Genomic DNA, 26,083 nt, shown 5'->3' with positions numbered 1-26,083 from the left:
TAGCAGAAAATGATCAATACTTCAATCTCAATAAACTATTTCAATAATAGTTAATTCAGGTGGAAACAGAGTCTGAAAATCTCTGCTCAGCGACCTGTGACATCCTGTCATGTTGGCTGGATGCCAATAATCCATCATTGCCATAATGGATATGAGCATGTGTGAAGTTATGGGAACATGGAGATGGGGCAGCAAAGGTGGGAAAGGTGTAGAGAATCAGGAGCTCAGGTTCATTCTTCAGATTCTAATCAATACAATGCACATTATTGTATGAAACAAACCTATAACGGTGAATGCTGAGAGAGGGAGAGAGGGAAGCATACATAATTAATTTTATTTGACAAATACTCATTGATTTTCTGAAAATATTAATATCTTTGCTTGTCACATGATACTATAATACAATCCCGCTATATACAAGTTATTTAATTTTACATTAAGATGATGTCTTGTTTGCTTGTTTAAAATATGATCTTAGCTGCAAGGAAAAGGCGCTTCATTTGATTGGAAATTTAAAGTTAAAATAAATCAAACAATCACCCTAGCTCTTGGGTCAATATCAAAACCATTTAAAAACTACTCTTAATTTACAAGATGCACTTCAGGGAAAAAACATAAAGGAGTGGGGTCACTGATACAGTTGTGAGAGAAGCTGGGGTTAGGCCTACGGCTGTTTTGGTTTGGCACCTTCAGGTTGTTTGTTGAAAAGGGACGTGAGAGTTTTTCTGGGTATTATGTGGTTCCCAATATTTTCATCAGGGAATCTCTTTGTTATGCTTTCCCCTCAGGGATCCTATGTTTTAAAATATTTTGTTTACTAAACAGCATTTAATTAGACAACAATTCATGTATTTTCTCATTTTCTAATTTTCATGAAATAAATCATGTTAAGTGTAATGAGCTGATATAATTCCAGCCCCGAAACAAAAATGTAATGTTTTAGTTGGCCTATACAGCCATATCATGAGAGCAGAATACAATTTAATAGCTCCTGTGATCTCAATTACCATCTCCAAGGACCATCTTCACCCTGTCGCCCAACAAATATTTCATAAAATTGGTAAGACAACAGAAATGAAGAGACACCAACACCTTTGAGAATTATTATCCCCTCCCTCTTCTCTTGTCTCTAGATATGGTCGAATTAATTCTTAAATAATGGTATATATCCAATCTTCAAAATGCCATGTAGGGCTTCCCTGGTGGCGCAGTGGTTGAGAGTCCGCCTGCCGATGCAGGGGACACGGGCTCGTGCCCCGGTCCGGGAGGATCCCACGTGCCGCGGAGCGGCTGGGCCTGTGGGCCATGGCCGCTGGGCCTGCGCGTCCGGAGCCTGTGCTCCGCAACGGGAGAGCCCACAACAGTGAGAGGCCCGCGTACCGCAAAAAAAAAAAAAAAAAAAAAAAAAAAAAAAAAAAAGCTAGGAAAAAAAAAATGCCATGTAGTCAGCATATATGCTGCTGATTAAACCACTGAGAAAATTCTACCACAAACCCAGGTTAGACCCTTAACTGTACTGTAGGAAGCAGCTGGATTTAGACAGTTCACTAGTGTTTTCCAACACCTAGAGATTAGAATACATGGCCAGAAAGCTAACAACTTGAGTCTTAGCCTGAATAATTTGCATTAAGGAAAAAGATAACATCACAGATGATCCTTAAGTGCTTCCTGGCTAACTGACTTAGCACGACCTAAATCCTAAGAGTAAGATACTACTTCATTTCTGGACCCATAGCTTATGTGACTTCATCAAACAATGCACTGAAGGAGCAAAGGACCTGAGTGACTGGCCTTCATTATCACAGGATGTTTCCAAAGTAACAGGGCCTATTAATTACTTTCATTTCCACGTGACATACTATCCAAAAAAAAAGGACAGTAACTTACAATATTGGGTTAATGGATACCAAATACTCAAAGTTTTAACATTTGAAAGAAAATTAATCATTCAAACATATGCCCTTAGTTTAGAAATCCCTACCCTTCTCGGTGAATGTTCTAAAACAAGTACACAGTCTCAAAATTATGCAGCCTCTAAAACTAGCTAGGTATGGGGAGGATCCAATTAAAGAGCTCTACTAAAACCTGTTTGGAAAAAACCTCCACTTGCCTCATTCTCATTCCAGCCAACACATATAAAGCATCTATTCTATCCTTAGGACAGTGCTGGGTACACTAGAAAATACAAGGAAACACAATGGACTCTGCTTGACCTTGAGAAACAACACTGCCTTGGGGATAAACAGAGTGAAAGGAAGAGATGCTGTGTAGAGTGCTGGCTTTGCCACTTGAATGTGAGCTCTAGCTTTTTCCAGTGGAAAAATGTGCTTACCATTATACCAGGTGTCCTATAGCAATTTGAAATTAACTATGATAAAAGAGAATATACCTTGAAACTCTGAAAAGAATCATTCTATTTAAGTTAATATATAAGATATAATAATAAATCATATTCATGAGGCAACTAGAGAATAAAAGGAAACAAAGAAGTGTATGATGTATCATAACATAATGTAGAACTTCTCAAAGTTAATTCAACACAACTCTATTTCTGTGAGATATTTATAGATGTTCCTCAAAAAAAGAATCCCATGGCCAAGTAAGCCCAGGAAGCCCAGGGATTAACGATTTCTCTGTCACTGGTACTATCACGAACAGTAGCTAACATTTAGTAAGTGTCAGTTACAGTGCTAAGTTTTTTCTATGGAGCATCTCATTTAACTTCACAGTAACTTTATAAGATAGGTATTATAGGTATTATTATCCCCATTTCACACATGGGGAAACTGACATAGAAGATGTTACGTAACTTTCCCAAGGTCACACAAGCTAGTTAGTGGCAGGTGCAGGATTCAAACTCAGAGCCTCCACATTTTTTTGTTTGTTTGTTTTTGGTTTGGTTTTGTGGTATGCGGGCCTCTCACTGTTGTGGCCTCTCCCGTTGAGGAGCACAGGCTCCAGACGCGCAGGCTCAGCGGCCATGGCTCATGGGCCCAGCCGCTCCGCAGCATGTGGGATCTTCCCAGACAGGGGCACGAACCCGTGTCCCCTGCATCGGCAGGCGGACTCTCAACCACTGCGCCACCAGGGAAGCCCCAGAGCCTCCACATTTAACCACAACACATACTGTTCTCTACTTTCCCGAAGTTTTAGAAATTTATTGTGAATCTACCAGAAGGGAATAGAACATGTGTGTTTCCTGATTTATTCTTGTGGAGCAACATGTAGTACTCTGGGAAATGGAGCAATAATTAAAGTGCGTTCATTTCCTTTTCTTAAATTATTCTTCTTCCTAGGCTTGGGCTATACTTTAGTCTAGGGTATTTCCTTTATGATCTGTTTCATCCGAACTAGTAATCCAACAGATACCACAATTTAAAATTACCTGCCTAGATCAATATAATAGTAGCGCAGCAGGGGACTACACACAGAATCCACATTTGCTTTAAATATCTGGGCCCAGAAATTCATATTGTATAACTGAGGAGAACATCTAGACTTAAAGGATGAAAATGTGATGAACTATTAAATAATATATATTGCAGTTACACAATATCATATCCCTTGAAACTCACAACATCCCATCAAGTGGAACAAATAAGACTGAAATATTAAACTTTTGCTTTACATTTATTATTCTTTATAAGAAAAAAATTAAATAGGCCCATTAGGCAGTTTTGCTACCAATGAGTGGATTTTCCAATATTTTCTTCATCTAGTTTATGTAGCATAAACTGTAATATAATCATTTTCGTTTGAAAAATCACAGTTTTTATAGTCAACACCATTAAGGTAAACTTAGTATAGGAGAAAGTCAATCATAACACACCAAACACTTAGTTTTATAGAGACTTCAGTAAAGTGGCTTTTCATTTCCTGATAATTATACAATTTCTTTGTGCTGAACTAAAAGCCAGGGATATAAGAACAACACAAATTGAAACCCAGACAGAAATGAAGACCAATGATCAATGATAAGTGGTTATTCAATTTGATATCTTCATGTCTCTCCCCTCAAGAATCACCTAGGCAATAAGGGAAATGTCTTCTTTTTTATAAGAAATCTATTACATAAAATAAAGTACTAAAATGATCATGATACTGCCACTCACCCTCCATAAACAACCACTGTCAAAAACATACTAAATCTTACAATACATCCTGAGCATCAGCAATGGTAGCTAACTAAATGAACCCAGGATAAGTCGCTAATGTCACCGCAGCATCCTAGCAAACTGAAGAACTCATGCTTAAGGACGTCCCCTTGGATACTGTGGCCCTTATAAAAAGAAAATGTCTAGCCATGCTTCTTAGCTAAAAACAACATAACCCAGGCGAATGGGGAGTTATTGTTGAATGGGTACAGGGTTTCAGATCTGCAAGCCAAAAAGAGTCCTGCAGATGGACGGTGGTGATGGTTACACAACAGTGTGAATGTACTTAATGCCACTGAACTGTAGACTTAAAAATGGTTGTGATTGTAATTTTTATGTTATGTGTTTCTACCACAATTAAGAATAATAGTTAAAGAAAAACAACACTAACATAATTTTATGTTGTAATTTTTCTTTGCTGGATGGGCATATTATTTCCACTTCCCTGTATCCCCTCTCCCCTTTTTTTATAAACCTATTTTAAGATAAAAGGTTAAAATTTTAATATCTAGGATATTATTTCTAATAAAAACTATCTGCTGGGGTTTGGTGGTCTTATGCTTTCTCCCTTCTAGAATAAACCAGGACAGTAAATTCACAATAGGCCTTCAATTTAAAAATAAAAACATGATTGAGAATCAAACATTTGGTGAAACAACACAAATAAGTAGGTTAGGAGTCTAAAGAAATGTTTTTGGATTCTATTCAACCAATAAAAGGAGTTGAAAGAGTTGCTAGACATCTCTTCTGTTTTATTACACCTGAACACCAGCATAAAAGCATTAAGAAAAAGAAAGGTTGAGACTTTGAAAACCGTTCCCTCCAGGGAACTCAAGAGAAGCAAATTGGAGTGTACATGTTCCTTCTTATTTCTAAAGGTACCTGAACCCAAGAACCCTCAGGACAGGTAAAAAGTTAAGTCAGATAAGAGTGAGGAAGAGAAGACTAGGACGAAGAGATGCAATTTATGCAGTACTGGGGGACTGCATGGGAAGGAATGCTAGTATGATCCACGGAAGGACAACAAACTTTTTAGACACATGAGGCATCACACATTTTAAGGGCAAGACACAAGGATTGTGAAAGAAATGTGTTATTATTTAATTCTCTGAATTATCATAGTGGAAGCACTTAACTTTCAGACCAACTATTCACCATAGTCAGTTATCTATAGGAAAAAACAATCCAAATATGTAAGCATACGTTCTTAAAGGACTATGTTAAAGGACTTGAGGAGAAAGGACTCACATCCTGGCTCTATCTACAGAGAGGACTGAAGCCCTGGGTGGGGGACTGGATCAGATAACGCTGAAGGAGCTTCTAACCCTGAGAAATCTGATTCTATGCCAACGCTGCATCTGTGTGGAGGATGTTATGGAATTTTAGGATGTGACCTTTCACATTCATGGGCAACAGGGCGATTTTGCAACAGGGCAATTTTTATCTGTATTCACGTCATTAGTAAGAACTTAAAATTCTAAGAAAATCAGTAACCAGTTAAACATAAATTAAATAATTTACAACTTTGAAAATATATATTAATATCAATAGTAAAACATCTAAGGTAAAAACACAATCATAATGTGATGCAGGGTTAGTGTATATATGGAAAACAGCTCTCTGGAGGAAAGCTTTATTACTCCCTCAGGGCTTTCTACAGAGTATGGATTTTTTAATTGCTAGTGGAATATTTTTCATACACCACTGCAGACTATTAAGTACCAGACATTACATTATGTAGTTTAAACTTTGCACTATTGCACGAGAAAGACTTCCCTGTTGAGAGAACTATTTTTTGCGGTTAGCATTTTTTAATATGAAAATGAACACTTCTTTAGGGTAAGATCACTGCAATTGGAATTTGGGAGAATTTTATAACTTAACATATTCATCAATGTGTAGAAATTCTCTCAGAGAGTAGGGTAAGGAGAGAAGGAAGCACAACAGGAAGAAGTCTTTTTAATAACTGAGTGTTGACACAGGGCAAAGCAATGTTATTTATAAGGTTTGTCTTCCACTGGGCATAGCTGTACATACACAGGAAGGGGACTAGCATAGGGTGCTAGCAAGTTAAAAAAAAATAAAAATAACGGTGTTAAAGAGTGAAGGAAAAAAATACATTAAACTTCAGGCCGGTTAAAGGTATACTTGCTAATGGTGGACTATTAAATGCTCACCCAGGAGAGATGCAGACTCAGAAATATTAAAAAGGCAATATAAATGCACTTTTCCAAGCAATTCCTGAGAAAATAGATTCCTTGCAGAATTTTGGAGTCAAATGTGGAAATAAAATCTAAGCACTGGTGGTCATTTAAAAATCTTTGCCATGGAGAACCTGGATACCCACATTTGGCAAAAGTGGATAGAAAGTTTAAACAAAATTGACTACTCACTTGTAGACTGTGCCTCCATTGCCATGACCAAGAGTGTCTCGATACCGTATGTCTTGTTCATTCATCTCCACAAGAAAGAAAGAAAAACAAAAAGGGTGTCATGCTGTGGATGGAAATGTCAAGGAAAAGCAACTCTGGGCCATAAACAACAAGCAGTCTGGGTCATTTCAAGTTCAGCTGCAAGAACGAGAAGATCAATACAACATTTGCTGTCCAATTTATAAAAGACGATACCAAGGGACAAAGTGATGGAAAGTTTAATGACAATTTGTTTGCCTGGGTCATTTCATTAAAGTTTGATAAAAGGTGTCAAAATGGAATGATATAACATAGCTCAAAAGGGTCAGGTCAGAGATACTGATAAGAACACAGTCTCCAGCACTACATAACCACTGCCAAACAGCACTGCACATAACCAAAGTCAAACTTGGCAAGAAAACACACACACACACACACACACACACACTTCTAGTAATCCAATGCACAATCTGTAAATAAATCAGCCCCTGAAAACTCCTCAAGTGACCCTCTAATTAACATTAAACAAACTAACTGAATAATGTTAACGATTTTCCTAGAGTAGATACAGCCTTTTTATACTTTTTTTTTTTTTTTTTTTGTGGTACGCGGGCCTCTCACCGCCGTGGCCTCTCCCGTTGCGGAGCACAGGCTCCGGACGCGCAGGCTCAGCGGCCATGGCTCATGGGTCCAGCCGCTCCGCGGCATGTGGGATCTTCCCGGACCGGGGCACGAACCCGTGTCCCCTGCATCGGCAGGTGGACTCTCAACCACTGCGCCACCAGGGAAGCCCGATATAGCCTTTTTTTGAAAATGATAAATTAGTACACAGCAATAGCTGGGTAGAAATTTTATGCTCGTGGGAAAGTGCTAAATCAATGCACTTTAAAATGCACATATAGTCAAATATTATAATGCATAAAAGGAAAACAGATAGGCATGTGATTCACATAAAGTCATTTTTGTAATTTATTATATAAAACAGTATGTGCATTTTCCCAGGTTCTGTAAAACTATTATACCACAAATACTACTCTCACTTGAATCGTGAATAGAAGTGAACTATTTTAGTACCCAAAAAATAATGTTTTAGAGTTTGAAAGAACTCCCTAAATAATTATTTATCAAATGACTTTAAGACTAGTCAGATTCTATTTGAGGCATTCAGTAATTTTCTACACACTGGTCCAGTTGCTTAAAAATTAACTGCCAACTTTATTCACTAAGTGGATTCAATAAAGGTGTTACTTTCCATATAGCTAAAGCTTGGGAAAAGCCATAGTAAGCCCTGAAAAAAAAATCAATTTCCAGGGAATTGCATTGCCTTGCATGGGCAGGAAATGGATGGAGTTTTTAATTCAATATCACCTGGAAAAAAAGAGTTTGCTTCAGACCATTATAGTAAAGCTTTAAATATGTTGCTCTACTCTGAACTTCCACCAATGGAATAAAACAAGGTTCCATTTATCAAGGGAAATATTTTTGTCTATACATTTCTGAGGTTGAAGCTTCAGAGAGCTGTGATAATTAGGAACATAGTGCAGGTAACAGAAACAGCTTCCTTTCCAAGCCATTCTGCCAAACCCTAAAAGAATATTGACAGATTAATGTATAAAGGCCAATTCAGCACCCCATTTAATTGTAGTAAAACCTGACTGACTTAATTTGCAATTAGCTAGTTACTATATTTAGGATCAGAGGCAAAATGACAGACAAGTCAGAAAAATTGGCAACATTTTTCCTATTTGAGGGAAATTCTGTGGCATGAAGAAAGAAAAGAAAATCTCATTATTCTGGACCAAAAAACAAATTTTAAAACAGCATGAAGAAAAGTAGCACATCAAGTTGAGATATTAAATAAACTAGCAGAGTTGCTACTGGGTTTGATTTGATCAAAGGGTATAAGAGATACATATGTAAATAGCAGTATCTATTGGCAGGTACAAATAGGCTAATTCCTTGAAAACATTCCTCAAGGTAGTCCAAACATGACTCTAACAACCTAATTTGTACTATTAACTTGCTTAACAAGCTGCACCCTCATCACAGCCTGAAGTAAATTTCTAGGAGAAATTTTACTCACTCAACGTCTACAAATTCTGAATTGGTGGCACTGAAATTTAAGGGTAAGCAGGATGTAGCTATAGGATCCAGGCTCTGGAGAGGTCACAACCTGTGATTACATTCCCTCCACCTCCACCACTCCAGGTAAAAGGACCAGTAGTTTCCTCTCAGAAAAATATAAACATAAGACTCATTGATATTATACATTCCAATGATATACTGTGAGAGACCTAGGACTTCGGAGGGGGCTTGATTTTGTGGTATTTTGTTGGAGGCAGTAAAGGAAAAGGAGCAGGTCTCTGAGCAGCTTCAACCACTATAATCCCAACACCATAGTCTTTTTTAACTTTAATACTCAGTAGGTTGAAAAGAGAAGTGGAGCAGCCACCCACCCAGCACTCCAACCTAACCAGGACTGGTAGAGGTAAAAAAAAAAAAGAGGCAGGGGATAAGTTGAACGCTCGAGAGAGATGGGGGATGATGTTGTGGGCGCTGTATGGGGCGTGGGTGTGTGTGTGTGTGTGCACGCACGTGCATGCGCACGCTAACACAATGTTTAGGCAAATTCAAGGGTGGAAATTTGGAATCCCTCAGATAATGAGAAAGATTTTAAGAGTCTCATAAAGATAAAAATGGTTTTAAAAAATAAGTTCTAGAACCACGTCACTCAAAAGACAGTATCCATAAAAAATTGTTTCGACACTGTTTTAAAGTTTTACGTAGACATGTGCCTGGCCTATAAATTGATTGATAGATTTTTCTATTTAAAAATATCAGATCTTTTTTCTTTTTGCTTATCTAAATCTTCCAATTTTTATAGAGTATTCAAATATTATTCACGTTAAAAAAATTTTTAAAGGAAAACTATTACAGTCAAGCTTATAAACTGATCACAAACTAATTTTGAGAATTTTGTATATCTAATCAAAATGGATTACTTTGATTGATCTTAAATATAAAAAGTCATTAAAGGGATCAACAAGTAGCTAATAACATTTCTGCCTTTTTAGTTTAAAAGAGCATATTAAGTCAACTTTTCAAAATGAAGCATAGGAACAGTACTCATTATGATACAAAAAGTGGGATTTATAAGCCTACAAAGTACAACATTTAAATATTACAGTTGGGATCAAGTATCATAAAAATCACACACTTTTACAACATTTTAAACATATAACCCAATTCGTCTGGGTCATATAACTAGTAAATAGCAACTAGCCAAGGTGAGAACTCAGTCTTTCAGGTTACTCTGCTCAGTGCTCTATCTCAGCAGTTGATCTCATGTGTAAGTACAGAGGGACATCCTCTCCATCAATGGTCCCTGGTCCATAGGAAGGAAAATAAGCAAATGAAGGGCACTCAAAAGTTAAAAGCGATTTCATCAACTACGATATTTGTTTTTAAGAAGAGAAATCACATAGCCCTTTAGATAAAAAAGAGGTAAAAGAAAGTTTTTATTCAATAAAGATACCAAATAATTTTAAAATATAAATCAGTTTCCTTGTTTTGACTAAAAAAAAAAAAAGCAAATGAAAGGCAGAATAATAGATGTGAGGGAGGAGGGAGAAAAAACCCTGAGAGTTACAACGACGTGTCAACTGCCGCAACGGCAAATGACCTGGGAGAGATGATTGGCACTGGGTTCTGCTGCTGCTGCTGAAAGAGAGGTGGGGGCTGTGAAGGAACGTGGACGTGACACCCCAGGGGGCGGAAAAGTTGTGTCTGTGCGGGGAGGGGAGGTGCCATGCAGTTTGGACTTATACAGTCTCATCTATGTTTAGGTCTTCGTATGGGATCTGAGACGAACCATAAGAATCTAAGAGTTTTATGTACTGGTAATAGGACACTCTTTAAAGCTAACTTTACAGTCGAATACTATTTTTCTTCCTCCTCCTTTTTTTTTTTTCTAAACACATAAAGTTTTTTAAAGGCATCTGAAGTTCTCAAAATAACAGCCAAACATGAAGCAGGATTAGAATTATTTCTAGTTTTATGACTTCACAGTACATTTATACTTGATTTACCAGAAATAGAAAAATACTGTCACCCTCTCCTACAAATTATAAAAAACAAACAGAGGAAAGACAACTTCAGAGATGCAAAGGTCAAAGTCATACATCCTTGGAGTGACTGCACTTTTTTAATCCTTTAAATTGACCCACTGGGCCATTTCTAATCAGTTTCATATCAAGGGCCAATGTTAAACAGATGATACTGTACTGCAAGTGAAGTGGGAAAAACACACCCAGAAAACACATCAGTGGTGCTGATTTATAGCTCTCAGTACAACTTGCCAAAAATACCTTATGATTTGTTTTTTTTTAAGCTGGAAAAAAGGAACCCTCCCTCACAAAGCGATTACAGAAGAACAATGTCTCCATTCCAAAGACTAAATGTTAAACTTTTTAAAGTGTTTAATATAATGTTAATGAAATTAATGGGGAAACTGAAATGGAATTCAATTATAGATCAGCAAAGAAAATATTCTTTGTTTATTGTCTGCCTGTGTTAAGAAGAATCAGTACCTATTGCTTATAAATCATTAAAATAAAAAAGCTCAATTAATCCTTATTTTATATGTAAAGGTCTGACAGAAACTAGTCCTATCACCAGACCTTTGCTTCACAAATCGAAGCAATAATAGTTTCAGAAAGCAGTCACACTCTATGAGCAGACAATTGGAGAGATTTAGTAAATCCCACTTTATAGAGCAGAGACTAATCGGAAAACACAAGCCAGTCAAATGTTTCTTATGAACTGTTGACACTATATCAATGCTGAATCAATTGGTGGCATTTACTCTGAGTGACAGAAAAGAAATAAATATTTATATCACATAACCTATATCAATGAACCCAGGCAGAAAGCTATTTCTAACCTGTCAATATTTGATTCTCTTGAAGAATCATGTCCCTTTCTTTTAATGATTAATATGAATTCCTTATTAAATCTAAGTGGAGGCTAGTGGAAAGGCAAATCATTATTAATGCTTGAGAGCATAAACCACTAAAATAAAAAACTATGCTCAAGTGTTAAAGTATCGTTAAATGTGACTTACATCTTCCATATCAAGTGGTGTCAGTGTTCAGCCCACAAATTTATTGATGTCACACTGTGCACATTACCTCACTGCAATGCAATCTCACTCACTCTTTAGTTACCTGATAGCACCAAGGACTGAGGAATTAAGAGGAGGAGGTATTTTGAAGACTTCCAAAGGTGGGAGTTCTTTGTTTTGTACTGTTCGTTTTCGTGAATAAAAGTAAACATAACAATGGCTAGTCCTTAAAAGAAAGGAAATGCCATACTGTTTAATGTGGGATTATCACATTCCCAAGGGAAAGCAATAAACAATCTTTAAGTGTCAAAAATCATTGCCATGACAATCTTCCACCAAAGAGAATCTCCTAACCAAGACCACTAAGATATTTATGGTACTAGGTTCAGAACACTAGGAATATTTCAGAATGTGTTTTTTTTTGCCCTGGAAATAAACTGTTTTTCATTTTTGAAAGAGGAATCTATGACAGGTTATTTTCCATTGCCTGGGTTGAACAAATGTAGTTAAAGCTTCTTAATTTATGTCAATTTTGAAATATATTTTCCAGCTGAAGAACACTAGTAACTCACACATAAATTACAGTTAGTAACTAGGATGCAAACATGTTGGAGATACATAAATATCGTAGGCTCAATATTTCAGCTTTTAGTCACATTAACGCCAAGTGCTGGAGACATGTAAGAAATACACCTGCACAACCATGTATGCTTCCCTCCGGTGGGGAGAAGAGGGAGAACAAGAGGACAATAATGGGCTTGGCAGTGACCAGAAGGAGAGAGAAGGGCAACCAGGTTTTGTTTCATGTTTCCGAAAACATGCAGGGCACTAGGGGAACATGTAGGTGAACCTCAATCTAAACAAAACTTTGGCTGCTTAAAGTTAAAAGTACTATTAGATAAATATGAAATATGGGGACCATTAAGATTATACATACAACATACATACATATGTTGCATATACATACAACACCAGATTCTCCTTAGCTGTATATTGAATAGTTAAGGACTAGAATTCACACACTCCAGATGATGATCAGATGTCGAAACCATATCAACTTACTTTTTCTAACTGTATTCAAGGGATTACGGGCTAAACAAGTAAGGCTTCCAGAAGTACCACCATACAGTCCTTGTTTTAAGGCATGTACATCTATTAGCACAAAGTTACAGGTGATATTAAAGGACAAGCATGAGGACCCAGCTTTGTCTTCTTGACATGCTCCACTACAAGTACTTGATTCATGAAATGCCAATGAGGATTGGAGAGGTCAGCATGTGAAGGCACTGAATAAGCATCTGAGATAATTAAGATTTCAGCCTTGGAAACATGGACGGGAAGTGAACAGCAGTTAAGAAAATCAATAAGAGTCTTTTATTTGCGGTGACACAGATGTCTCAGTCAATAGAGCCTAATAGGCAGGCTTGATCGCGATGGACAGGCGCCTGCCTCCAAGGCTATCAAAGGGCTTCCTCTATAACAAACATTAAAATGCATTTATGTTGCTATTGAAGAATCGAGGACCCTGTAGGTAGCTTAATTTACCAGTGTATGTTTAAAAGCACTATACTATTTGAGATGTGTCAATTTACTTGAATCAAAATTAGTGAGAAATAACTGGGCTGCAGGCCTGTTTATCCCTCACTGGCTGGAGTAGGTCATTCTGCTTTAGACGACCAGTCAACTAGGCAAACTGAAGGTTCCTGAAGCCCAGGAATTTTAAATGCCAAAGGTCTGCTGTGACTCTGTTCCCCTAAAAAGCCAGTGTTAGTTTCAGGACAAAAGAAGGAACTAAGGTGAGAAAGTAGCAGTTTCTCTTTTTCTCCCTAAAGATAAAGAAAGAAACAGTCACCTCAGGATGCAGTGCCATTTCAACAACCTATGGGTTGACACACTTGTTCAGAACTGATTAACTTTTTTTACACCAAGCTGGCAGCAGGGTGTGTGAATGGTACTTCAATCTGCTGGGAGTGAAACCCATTAGCACAGTTTGAAAAACGTGCTGCAAATTGTTCTGCCAATCAAATTAAGCCGTGTAATTCATTTATGACAAGAAGAAATTTATAGATCCTTTATCTGTTTATTAAGTTTATGGATACAAAAACTAGACAGCACTAAGTTATTACTATAGTCTTAATATGTAATGACACCTACCTGGCCATTGGCTAATATTTTTTTCAGTTCAGCAGAAGACTTCTTCAAGCTGAAAAGAAAAGACATAGTTTTTAATGGCAAGTTCATCAACACCTTTGAACACCATTGAAAATTCCAGACTAAAACACACTTTTGTTTTAGATGTAGACATAGACTACACTACTCTTTACATCCTTCTCCCTATATAAAATATTTTCTAAAGTAACTGGCCAAAAGGCAAAGGCATCGATAAGGGACTGAAACCCCGTTAGTAATCTAAAGCAATAAAAAAGCCTACTGTCATGATGAAGCTAGGCTATTGTATGGACTATTTCAGAGACCTCTTTTTGCTATTAGTTCTGCTGCCTTTGAGTAGCCTTACAGTGGTTATTTTATGTGGACTCTGTCATCTGCTAAATATCAAGTACTTAACAATGCACTCTTAGAATGTTCACAGCAAACAAAGATTACAGAACTTCAAAAGATAAAATAATTTAAGTCCTGATTTTTTACTATAGTTAAGAGTTACAATTCAGCTTCCTGGGAAGTAAATGTGTAATAGAAATAAATCCTGGCACTCACTAGCTGTGTGCTCTGGAACAAGATACTTACCCCCTCTGAACCTCAATTTCCCCTTTCTATAAAATGGGGGAAATATCAACATTATAGTGTAACCAAGAAAATTAAATATTACAAAAAGCCCTAGCATCTGTTTCTTGCACATAGTAAGTATTAAATCAATTTTAGCTGCCTTCTCTTTCCTTTCCTTTCCTGTAGGTATGAAACCCAGCTTCCATAGGTATGTAAGAAATATGAAAATCTTCTTCTCTGGATATTTATGACTATGTAAACATTTATGTGGATGAGTTTAGGGAAAGTGGCCAAAGGATGCTGTGAAGTCCTTCTAGCTTTAAAATGAGTTATACCTGTACATATCCACCCAGTTAGCAGAGTGGTACATAAAATAATACCTCCTCCCATCAATGTTCTAATTTGAAATTTAAAGCTTGTTAACTCTATCCTTAATCTATCTACTCTAACCCTCTACCCACCTGCCAAATTAACTCTCCTCCCTTTGGTAGTTATCTGTAGATACCTTTCTTCCCACCACACCCTGTCCCAAGACTGGAAGCTCCCTGAGAACAGATACCACATCTTACTCACCCCTCTATATATTCCATTTCCTTCCCACTCTTGAACCTAGCCCAATGACTTGGCACATACTAAGTGTCTGATGAATGACAGTCATTATTCTGGTTGTTATTTATGGTAGTAACACACACACACACACACACACACACACACACTCATTTGGTACCTTTAATAAGTTATATTTGAGAAAACCTCAGACTTCAAGTTTGACCACACTCACCATTCCAAGTTATAATTATTTTTCTTAATAAATACTTCTTAAACTTCTGCTACAGTCAAATGCAAACTATGGAGCCCTAGTCTCTAATTTCCCCAGATTTTATAAAACATGCCCTCAGCCAATGATTCTAAATTTTAATAACATCCTCCCAAGTCTAAGAATTCATGCACTCAAGTGGCAATTAAGAACACTGCAGAATGGGACTAAAGCTGAAATACATCCCTCCCAAAATAAACAACTGCCTAAAATCAGTCCAGTTGAAAACAAAATATTAGCCTCTACCATTTCCTGAGTGATGACCATGTGCCATGCACTGTGCTAAATGCTATTACTTAGTATCCTGATCTAATCCTCACAGTAACTATCCGGCTGTGGGTATACCCTGTGGGGGAAAGTTATTCCTGATACATAAAGAAAACTAAGGTATGGACCTTGTTCAAAGTCTGTCTGTCTTACACACATACTTTTTTTTTCTGGAAAACATTTGGACCCTGATATTGCCATAAATGGTCCCAATTTAATATTTGCAATTATTATAAAAACAGAAATGACCAAACAATGCTCAGGCAATGTTTCTCCACAGATATTCCATTATGTCATGCAACTTGAGATAATAACATTTTGATTCACTGCATTTACAAAACACCTTTCATCCAAGAAACAAAACGTGATTCCTTAATACAACTTCATCAATCTTCTTAACACCAGACGTAGATAGATGGAAAATTTAATCATCCTAATTTTATAGAAGGAGAAAGCCAGAATGTTTAGGAAAGGCCGTGCCTTGGCAGTGGGACGTGAATTCAGTAATTATGGTTTAGGAACACCATGTGGATTAGTAAGCTCAGTTTAATAAACATATCCACCTAAGACAAAGACCAATTCATGCTTTGAGAGTAACAGAGGAAAAAACTAATTTTATTCATTATGTCAATATCTGGCTATGAACTTTGGTAAAAAATTATATTTCTATATCCTGGCAATTTCTTTGTGCCCCAGTTTACTCAATGTTTTATTTTTATTTATTTATTTATTGGCCGCATTGGGTCTTAGTTGTTGCACACGGGCTCTCTAGTTGTGGCGAACAGGGGCTACTCTTCGTTGCGGTGCGTGGGCTTCTCATTGCAGTGGCTTCTCTTGTTGCGGACCACAGGCTCTATGCATGCAGGCTCAGTAGTTGTGGCTCACGGGCTCTAGAGCGCAGGCTCAGTAGCTGTGGTGAACGGGCATAGTTGCTCCACGGCACGTGGGATCTTCCTGGACCAGTGCTCGAACCCGCATCCCCTGCATTGGCAGGCGGATCCTTTTTTTTTTTTTTTAAACATCTTTATTGGAGTATAATTGCTTTACAATGGTGTGTTAGTTTCTGCTTTATAACAAAGTGAATCAGCTATACATATACATATATCCCCATATCTCCTCCCTCTTGTGTCTCCCTCCCACCCTCCCCATCCCACACCTCTAGGTGGTCACAAAGCCCCAAGCTGATCTCCCTGTGCTATGCAGCTGCTTCCCACTAGCTACCTATTTTGCATTTGGTAGTGTATATATGTCCATGCCACTCTCTCACTTTGTCCCAGCTTACCCTTCCCCCTCCTCGTGTCCTCAAGTCCATTCTCTACGTCTGCATCTTTATCCTGTCCTACCCTTAGGTTTTTCAGAAAAAAAATTTTTATTTTTTTGATTCCATACATATGTGTTAGCAGACTTACTTCTCTCTGTATGACAGACTAAAGGTCCATCCACCTCACTACAAATAACTCAATTTTGTTTCCTTTTATGGCTGAGTAATATTCCATTGTATATCTGTGCCACGTCTTCTTTATCCATTCATCTATCAATGGACACTTAGGTTGCTTCCACGTCCTGGCTATTATAAATAGTGCGGCAATGAACATTGTGGTACATGATTCTTTTTGAATTATGGTTTTCTCAGGGTATAGGCCCAGTAGTGGGATTGCTGGGTCATATGGTAGTTCCATTTTTAGTTTTTTAAGGAAGCTCCATACTGTTCTCTAGTGGCTGTATCTATTTACATTCCCACCAACAGTACAAGAGGGTTCCCTTTTCTCCACACCTTTTCCAGAATTTATTGTTTGTAGATTTTTGGATGATGGCCATTCTGACTGGTGTGAGGTGATACCTCACTGTAGTTTTGATTTGCATTTCTCTAACGATTAGGATGTTGAGCATCCTTTCATGTGTTTGTTGGCAATCTGTATATCTTCTTTGGAGAAATGTCTATTTAGGTCTTCTGCCCATTTTTGGATTGGGTTGTTTGTTTTTTGATATTGAGCTGCATGAGCTGCTTGTAAATTTTGGAGATTCATCCTTTGTCAGTTGCTTCATTTGCAAATATTTTCTCCCATTCTAGGGTTGTCTTTTCATCTTGTTTATGGTTTCCTTTCCTGTGCAAAGCTTTTAAGTTTCATTAGGTCCCATTTGTTTTTGTTTTTATTTCCATTTCTCTAGGAGGTGGGTCAAAAAGGATCTTGCTGTGATTTATGTCATAGAGGGTTCTGCCTATGTTTTCCTCTAAGAGTTTTATACTGTCTGGCTTTACATTTAGGTCTTTAAACCATTTTGAGTTTATTTTTGTGTATGGTGTTAGGGATTGTTTTAATATCATTCTTTTACATGTAGCTGCCCAGTTTTCCCAGCACCACTTATTGAAGAGGCTGTCTTTTCTCCATTGTATATTCTTGCCTCCTTTATCAAAAATAAGGTGACCAGGGGCTTCCCTGGTGGCGCAGTGGTTGAGAATCCGCCTGCCAATGCAGGGGACACGGGTTCGTGTCCCGGTCTGGGAAGATCCCACATGCCGCGGAGCAGCTGGCCCGTGAGCCATGGCCGCTGAGCCTGCGCGTCCGGAGCCTGTGCTTCGCAACGGGAGAGGCCACAACAGTGAGAGGCCCGCATACCGCAAAAAAAAAAAAAAAAAAAAATAAGGTGACCATATGTGCGTGGGTTTATCTCTGGGCTTTCTATCCTGTTCCATTGATCTATATTTCTGTTTTTGTGCCAGTACCATACAGTCTTGATTACTGTAGCTCTGTAGTATAGTCTGAAGTCTGGTAGCCTGATTCCTCTAGCTCCATTTTTCTTTCTCAAGATTGCTTTGGCTATTTGGGGTCTGTTGTGTTTCCATACAAACTGTGAAATTTTTTGTTCTAGTTCTATGAAAAATGCCATTTGTAGTTTGACAGGGATTGCACTTAATCTGTAGATTGCTTTGGGTAGTAGAGTCATTTTCACAATGTTGATTCTTCCAATCCAAGAATGTGGTACATCTCTCCATCTGTTGTATCATCTTTCTTTCATCAGTGTCTTAGTTTTCTGCATACAGGTCTTTTTTCTCCTTAGGTAGGTTTATTCCTAGGTATTTTATTCTTTTTGTTGCAACGGTAAATGGGAGCATTTCCTTGATTTCTCTTTCAGATTTTTCATCACTAGTGTATAGGAATGCAAGAGATTTCTGTGCATTAATTTTGTATCCTGCTACCTTACCAAATTCATTGATTAGCTCTAGTAGTTTTCTGGTAGCATCTTTAGGATTTGGCAGGTGGATTCTTAACCACTGCGCCACCAGAAAAGTCCCTCAATGTTTTATTTATCTGCATGGTCACAGTGACTTGAGCTATCCAAAAATCACTTTTAAAAACACTTTAAAATTTAAATGTGATACAACTGTAATCTGGGAATGACATTTTAAGGGGACACTGAGATACCCAAAGAAGAGTAAAAGGGTGAGGGGACCAGAAATAATGCTGTATCAGAAAAGTTGAATGAGTTGGGAGAATATAATTCAGAGACAAGATTTAAAGGGAATATAAATTCATTTGTCCACTCATTTATTCAAGCATTACTGACTATCACCTATGTGCCAAGCATCGTGCTGGGAATTGGGGATTCAACAATGAATACATCTGAGTAGTATCCCATTTATATATGTAACATACCTTCTTTATCCATTCAAAACCATAATGGAAAAAATATGTAAAAGAATATATATATATATATGTATACATATATATATCTAACTGAATCACTTTGCTGTACAACAGAAATTAACCCATTGTAAATCAACTATACTTCAATAAAATAAAATAAAATAAACAATGAATATGCTACAGTCACTGCCCTCAAGGAGTACAGAATCTATTGGGGGACAGGGGTGATTATAATACAATGTGCTAACCACTACAGTAAAAGCAAGCACAGGGAGATATTGGGAATTCATAGAATGAGTACCTGTGGTAGACTGGGAGGTGGGCAATAATCAGGGACAGTTTTCAGAAGAAGATAACATCTTTGTTCATCAAAGATGACGAAGGTTAGCCAGAATGAAGGCGAAGAAGGGAACGGATTAAAAGAAGAAGGAAAGAGGCAGCAGTGGATGTGAAGGCCCAGTAGTGAGAGGAAATGTGATCCATTAAGGGGACCATGTATTCATCAGCAAAGCTGGACCATCAGTTGGAAGCGGGGAGTGCAGGCTAGGGGGCTAGAATGAGCAGAGGACCCACAGGTGGCAGGCCATGGCTCACCTGCTGTGGAGGGTACAGTTTGTCCTGAAGGTTGTGAGGAGCAGTAAAGGGGGGAATGATGGGTTCAGAACATGCACCAGCAAGATCACTCTGGCTGACGCGTGGAGGAGGGACTGCAATGGGGCAACACGGGAGGCTATAGCAGTAATCTAGGGAGCCTGATCTACCTTTGCAACAACAGAGATGCTGGCAAGTAGACAGACTCCACAGTGATTCAGAAGGTAGAACCTATAAATATAGGGACTGACTGGATGTGGGGCTGAGGGAGACCCAGGAAGCAGTGATTGATGCCTGGTGGGTCCCTTGGAGTTAGCATCCGGGTGGACATGGGAGAATTTACTGAGACAGGAAACCTAGGAGAAGAAGTATGTTTGGAGGGAAGAGGACTAGTAGAGCTATCACCTAGAAGAGGGAACGGCCCTGTTCTGAGGGCTAAACTCAATCTTTACGAGTGGGTGCTAAAGGGACACAAATCTCAGCTCACGAAAATAACGTTCTGAGACATAGCTACGTGAACATGGAACGGGTGCCTCAGCCAATAAAGTGTATTCCTGCCACAGGGCTGTTCAGGAAGAGCCTGGATGACCATCTGGCAAGGAGTGGGGAGTCGGGCACCGAAGGAGAGCAGGATTAGATGGGGGCCTCTCCTTCTCATGCTTCACACCACAGGCAAGAGTCTTCTATAAACACAGAGCTGGCCATGGCACTCTGCGGAAAGTCATCTAACAGCTTGCCAATACGCTGAGGGGAAAGCTCAAACACCAGGCCCCAGGAGCCAGCTCCTGTCACCTCTTTTTCTCCTATCACTCCTACTGTTCTCCCCGCCTTTCCATTCCCTCCCCCAGCCCAGCACCCCTCCCTGGGCTCCAGCCTAACTGGTCTCCTTCTGAATACATGGAGCTCCTTTTCCACCCAAGGGCCTTCACTTACACTCTCCCCATCCTCTGAAATGCCCTTCTCTGGCTCTTGATGTGGCCAGGTATTTCTCATCCTTCAGGCCGAAGTGGAATGCCACTCTCCCCTGGGCACCCCGTCCAAATCTAAACACAATCCTGCCCAGTACTCCCTCACTTCAAAATCTGCTTGTTTCCTTCATAACACTAATTATAAAGTATAATTATTTGTATACTGGGGGGAGGTGGTCTGTATGCCTATGAGACAGCAAGCTCCAGAGGATAAGGACCACATTGTATTCCTAGTGGGTAGGACAGCACTGAATAAATAAGAGGCACTCGATAAATACTTTTGATTAGTTATCAATATGGGGCACAGGACATGGCCAACCTAGGGTGGCATGTTAAAATCACCTGTAGGACTTTTTCAAACTGCATTCCTCCCATAACAAAAATCACTTCTGGAGCAAACTACCATTACTATTTGGGAGGCTGTCATATCCCTAAAGGAAGATACTGCAACAAAGGGCTGAGAACCACTAGATCAGATAGCCTCTTTCCAGCCCAAAGATGTTATAATACTCTGTGAATATAAATGATAGTTTTTAAAAAGCCAAGCTAATTCACTTTGGTTTTGGTTAAAACCAAATCCGAGAGAGTTGAAAAGCTATCCTGCTGCTTCTCTGCCTTACTGTCTTTTTCAACTCCATCCTGTTTTTTATACCATGATGAACTTTGACCTAAAACACCAGGAAAAGTTCTTGTTTTCACTCAAGGCTAATAGTCAGTCTGTCTGAATAACATTTTTTCTAGAAGTAGTGGTAATAATTAAAGGCCCTGCCCTCTTCGAGCTGAATGTAACAAGTGACCCTCAGTCTCCATGCCTCTACTCGGTGGACATGGCTCTCATGCCCAACACGCATGAAAAGAGAAGCCTCAGAGCATCGCCTGGCAGGGCCGAGCACTTGGATGAGGACTAAAAGATCTACCCCTCAGGACCACAAGACAGATGATTCACTGGTGAATAACCAGTGGATGTATTTTAACACAGAATAAATTGTTTAAGAAGGAAACACACTCTAAGAGTAGTGTGTTCATAGCAGGAAAGCTGTGGGTAAGATATACTGACACTATAATAAAGCAATCAAGGAAGTGACTTTTGGGGAGGGGACAGGAAAGTAGAGAGAGAATCAGAAGGAGAGACTTTAAATTACCTGCAGTAAAGCCCAGTGGCAAAAGAACCAAGACACTGGGTGGAGGGGGTAAGGAGGGGCATGGAAGGGAAAGTAGAAGCCTAAGCTACATCTCAGCAGATAAGGGCTGTGCAAACAGTGACTACTGCCCTAAACCCAGAAAGACCTGGGCACACAATGGAAGGGTGATCCACCTCAATGATGGCTTTTCGGTCACCAGTGTGAATACATACACACAGAGCAATCACCTTCAAGTGTCATCTTCAAGTACAGTAATAAGATGTTAACCAGCTGAATAACTGAATATGTAACAAATATGATCTAGAATTCTTTCAGCTTAAGCAGGTCCTTCTACTTGAGAACCTTAATCTTCTAGAAGTAAGTTCTCAGACCTGTCAGAAGAACACTTTGAAGAGGCTCAAGTCTTTAGTATCCATCCCAGTATGGGACAATGTTAGCATGACTTAATGAAAATTATCTTCCTTCTGTAATAGCTCAATCTCTTGTGCACCAAAGATACATAAATGGACAACTTGGCTGGTCAATTTAAATTTCACCACATTACTCTTTCCTTGCCTCCTTCTGGGAGAGATGTCAGTGAAGCATGACACTGCCAAAAGATGGACAAGCAAGACAAAAATAATAAGCATTATACAAACCAGATCATCAAAGCATGAAAACAGTCTAAGGCACTGAATCTTCTGTTTCTGCATAATCTGGAGACTGAATGAAAACCATTCCACAGACCAAAATAAATAGTTCAACATGTCTAATTTTATCTTTCTCTATGAGGTCCTTTCTTTTCAGTCAATACATAGCTAGGGTTACTTAACTGGTCAGATTTCTTCTTAGCCACATACACACTTTTGAGGTCTTATAAAAAAAAGAGGTGTCATCTCACAAGCCTCTTCTTCACTCCCAACTATGTAGATATTCATGCTCAGAGGCACATGTCACTCGCTCGCTCTCACCTATTGCTTGGAAGTGAATCTGAGACTGCTGGGCTGCTGTGTTGAGAGGATCCAGCCCGGGTATTCACCTACAAGTAAAGAAAGGATCTTGATCAGTCTGTGTTCTGAGGACACAGTTCTAATTAACCTGTAATTTGCCACAAATTTCTCATTTCACTATGAAGGTTAATTAGCTTTTTACTAGACAGACCCATGGTTGGAGTCTATTCAGTATATAGGTTATAAAAACTGTACAACCTGTATATTACATAATACTTTGTTCCTGTCATTATTCAAATACTTAAATAGTGCTGAAAAAGGGAGAGATAAACTGGGGACATTTTCAATTCACTGTCTAGAATTGAATTCAACTCTAGTGAAAAAATTCAGTTCACTGTTTCTTTTTGTTTTATATAAAAAACAGTATGTTCAAAAAAGTATATTAAGAATACATCCAAGGGTTAGTAGTGAACCTCACAATATCATACCCCTTCAGCTTTAAAACCAGGCAGAACATTGCAGAATGTTTCCTATTCACTGAAAAATGAGGTCCAAGTAATTAATTATAAAACGCTTGAGTCTAATACAATAGCCAGTTTTTCTTTTAAATGTAAAGCCTTAAGCAGAAATCCAGAATTCAAAATATGCAGAACAATGAAAGGACATTAAATAGATATATGTTTCTAGCATAAACATGTCAAAAGAAGAGGGGGGGTGTTGTGTGTGCAATATGCTTATGTGCCTAATTAATCACTGAAATGAAGTCTATATTTTTACTCAAGTAAATCTTTGTGGAGACCAGTACCCAGGATCATCCTGAAGAAACAGATCAACAAAAGAATTCCAAATAATAATAATTTTTTTAAAATACAGCATCAAAACCCCAATATGTACATATATTGAACAAATACTAATGAATCCCCCTCCACATCCCATTTAAAAAAAAAAAAAAAGGAACGCTTGTCAGAGCTTGAGAAAGTGCAGTTTTATTTGACATTTCAATAAGTGGAACACAGCATTACAAATCCATCTAACTTTACTGAAACAATTATTGAAATTCGTACCTTCAGGCCATGTATGTTCCGTTCCCCAGGAGGCTTGCAGGCTGAAACAGTAATTGACTAAATTGTAGAACACATCAGGGCCATTTACAAATTTGCTCAAAATGAATCGTTTAAAAAGAAATGAGGGTGACACCAAAATTAGCAGAGAGAAATGATTGAAAAGTGGCTCCCAAGACCCAAAGTGGGAATTATGAACCAGGGTTTTTAACTTGCAGGAGTGAGCATTTATAAATGCAAAGAGCTTTCTGACACCACCTCATATAAATTCCAATTTCTGCTTAAAACATATAAAAATCAAGTTAACTGAGCTAAAATGATTAGATTCCTTTCATAATTCAAATTTCTGCCATCATCTTTCCTCACTCTATTACATTGTGTATCTGTTATCACTTAAGACTACAATGAAAATAGCTGGGGTTTTTGGAGGGGAGTGGGAGGAGAATCTTTTAATGCCAAAACAATTGCTAGAGATTCTAAGATGAAATATTTAAGTTTGAACGTCAGTTTGCAAAGCAGTAAGCAGTCAAATTTGTTAGAATACAGATATACCATTAATTTCATGACATTTCTTGCAAATCTTGACATTTGCTAATATTTAAGTCTAAGCATAAAGCAGTACCAGGGAAAATAATATTAATTTCCTGACACCATCTTGAGTTACAGGTTAGTACTTTTCCAATTCAGCAAATGCTTCTTCATCAAATGTTAAAAAAAATAAAGTGCTTCCTGCCCATGTTATAGGCTGCTTCCATCTGAAAACTACAGCGTCCTACATATTATATGTTAAGGGGCCGTCAATTTTGATTGATTGTTCGGGAAAGGATGAATCTGATTTTTTTTTTTTGCTCCTTTCTCAGATGTACATGTATTTTCCTCTGTTTCTGACAAGAAATAGAGCTGTTTAATAAGAAGAAGATGTGGCTAATAATTACAAAGCACATCAGTTGCTTTAGTTTTGTGTATTTCAAATATATTCAAAGTTATTATGTTATTTTCCTTAAAAAAGATCTAAACCTCAATAAAGGATTTTTGTTTTTCTAAAATACGTTAAAATTAAGACTCCAAATCCTCTTTCCTAAAGATGGAAATTAACTTTTTGAACAAAACAACAGTCACATATATCTGATGCTTGGTCCTTTAGGGACCATTAATACTTCCTAAGACACCACTTCAGAGCATTTCCTCTGAAGTAGCCAGTGCATTATAAACTTCATTTAGTAAGAAAGTGGCTAACTAAGGAATTAGAGACAGGCATCAACTCTTATCTCCTACCTTAACATCTGCCTCGTTCCTCAATTGGCTTCTTAAATCTTTATGACTGGAAATCTAAACAGTACTCAAGGGACTTCCCTGGTGGCACAGTGGTTAAGAATCAACCTGCCAATGCAGGAGACACGGGTTCGAGCCCTAATCCTGGAAGATCCCAGATGCCGCGGAGCAGCTGAGCCCCGGTGCCACAACTGCTGAGCCTGCGCTCTAGAGCCCGCGTGCCACAACTACTGAAGCCCACGTGCCTAGAGCCTCTGCAACAAGAGAAGCCACCGCAATGAGAAGCCTGCGCACTGCAACGAAGAGTAGCCCCCACTCACCGCAAGAGGAAGCCCGCGCGCAGCAACGAAGACCCAATGCAGCCAAAAATTAATTAATTAATTTAAAAATAAAATAAAAAGTAAACAGTATTCAAAAAAACCCAGTAGCCTCATATTTCCTAAAGTTGTGGAGTCAGAAGTTACTGTAAAGCTAGTGAATTCTCATACTTATTAATAGTTAACATATCTTTTAACTACAAAGAGAATTAGCCCTGAGCTGGGAGCTACTATCCAATGCAATTGTGCCACCTGGAATGAGAAGACCTGATGTTAGAAGAGAATTGTTTTCTCCTGTCCTCTGATTTGCTCAGGCTAGAGATTCTTTTTCACATGGGGCCTGACCACAGAATCTAAGAATCTAAGGTCTGAGAGCCTCTAACCAACTCAGTAGACCCAGGCAATATACCCAATGTCTATACTCTAATTGTAAAAATCTGTATAACCTCTAAATTTATATAAATCTTACATAAAATTTTATATATAGTTAGAGATTTATGTAAAATTATATGAAAAATAAAATTTCATAAAATCTATACTTTGTGTAGATAAATAAGCAAAAAGCAAAAACCTGCAGAAAACTAAAGACATATAACAGTATGCACAAAACCACACAGATAAGGAGACTGAGTCTCATATTTTTTTTTTTTTTGCTGTACAT

General features: G+C 38.3%; 1 protein-coding gene across 2 annotated transcripts in view; it reads right to left on the bottom strand.

The window, feature by feature from the left end:
* The window catches only part of MAP2K5 (mitogen-activated protein kinase kinase 5), a 259,237-nt gene that overhangs the window by 193,155 nt on the left and 39,999 nt on the right, over nucleotides 1-26,083 (bottom strand). For both annotated transcript variants that reach the window (XM_081228777.1, XM_081228778.1), the window contains exons 5-8: nucleotides 23,837-23,877; nucleotides 22,794-22,861; nucleotides 13,842-13,890; nucleotides 6,548-6,612 (exon numbers count right to left, since the gene is read on the bottom strand). In XM_081228777.1, coding sequence (XP_081084903.1) covers nucleotides 6,548-6,612; nucleotides 13,842-13,890; nucleotides 22,794-22,861; nucleotides 23,837-23,877 — 223 coding nt within the window. The remainder of the gene's footprint in view (nucleotides 1-6,547; nucleotides 6,613-13,841; nucleotides 13,891-22,793; nucleotides 22,862-23,836; nucleotides 23,878-26,083) is intronic.

This window comes from Mesoplodon bidens (genome assembly GCF_964165515.1).
Source record: "Mesoplodon bidens genome assembly, chromosome: 3".
Lineage (NCBI taxonomy): Eukaryota > Metazoa > Chordata > Mammalia > Artiodactyla > Ziphiidae > Mesoplodon > Mesoplodon bidens.
The sequence above is the reverse complement of the archived record's forward strand: the minus strand, read 5'-3'. Positions and strand labels throughout refer to the sequence as shown.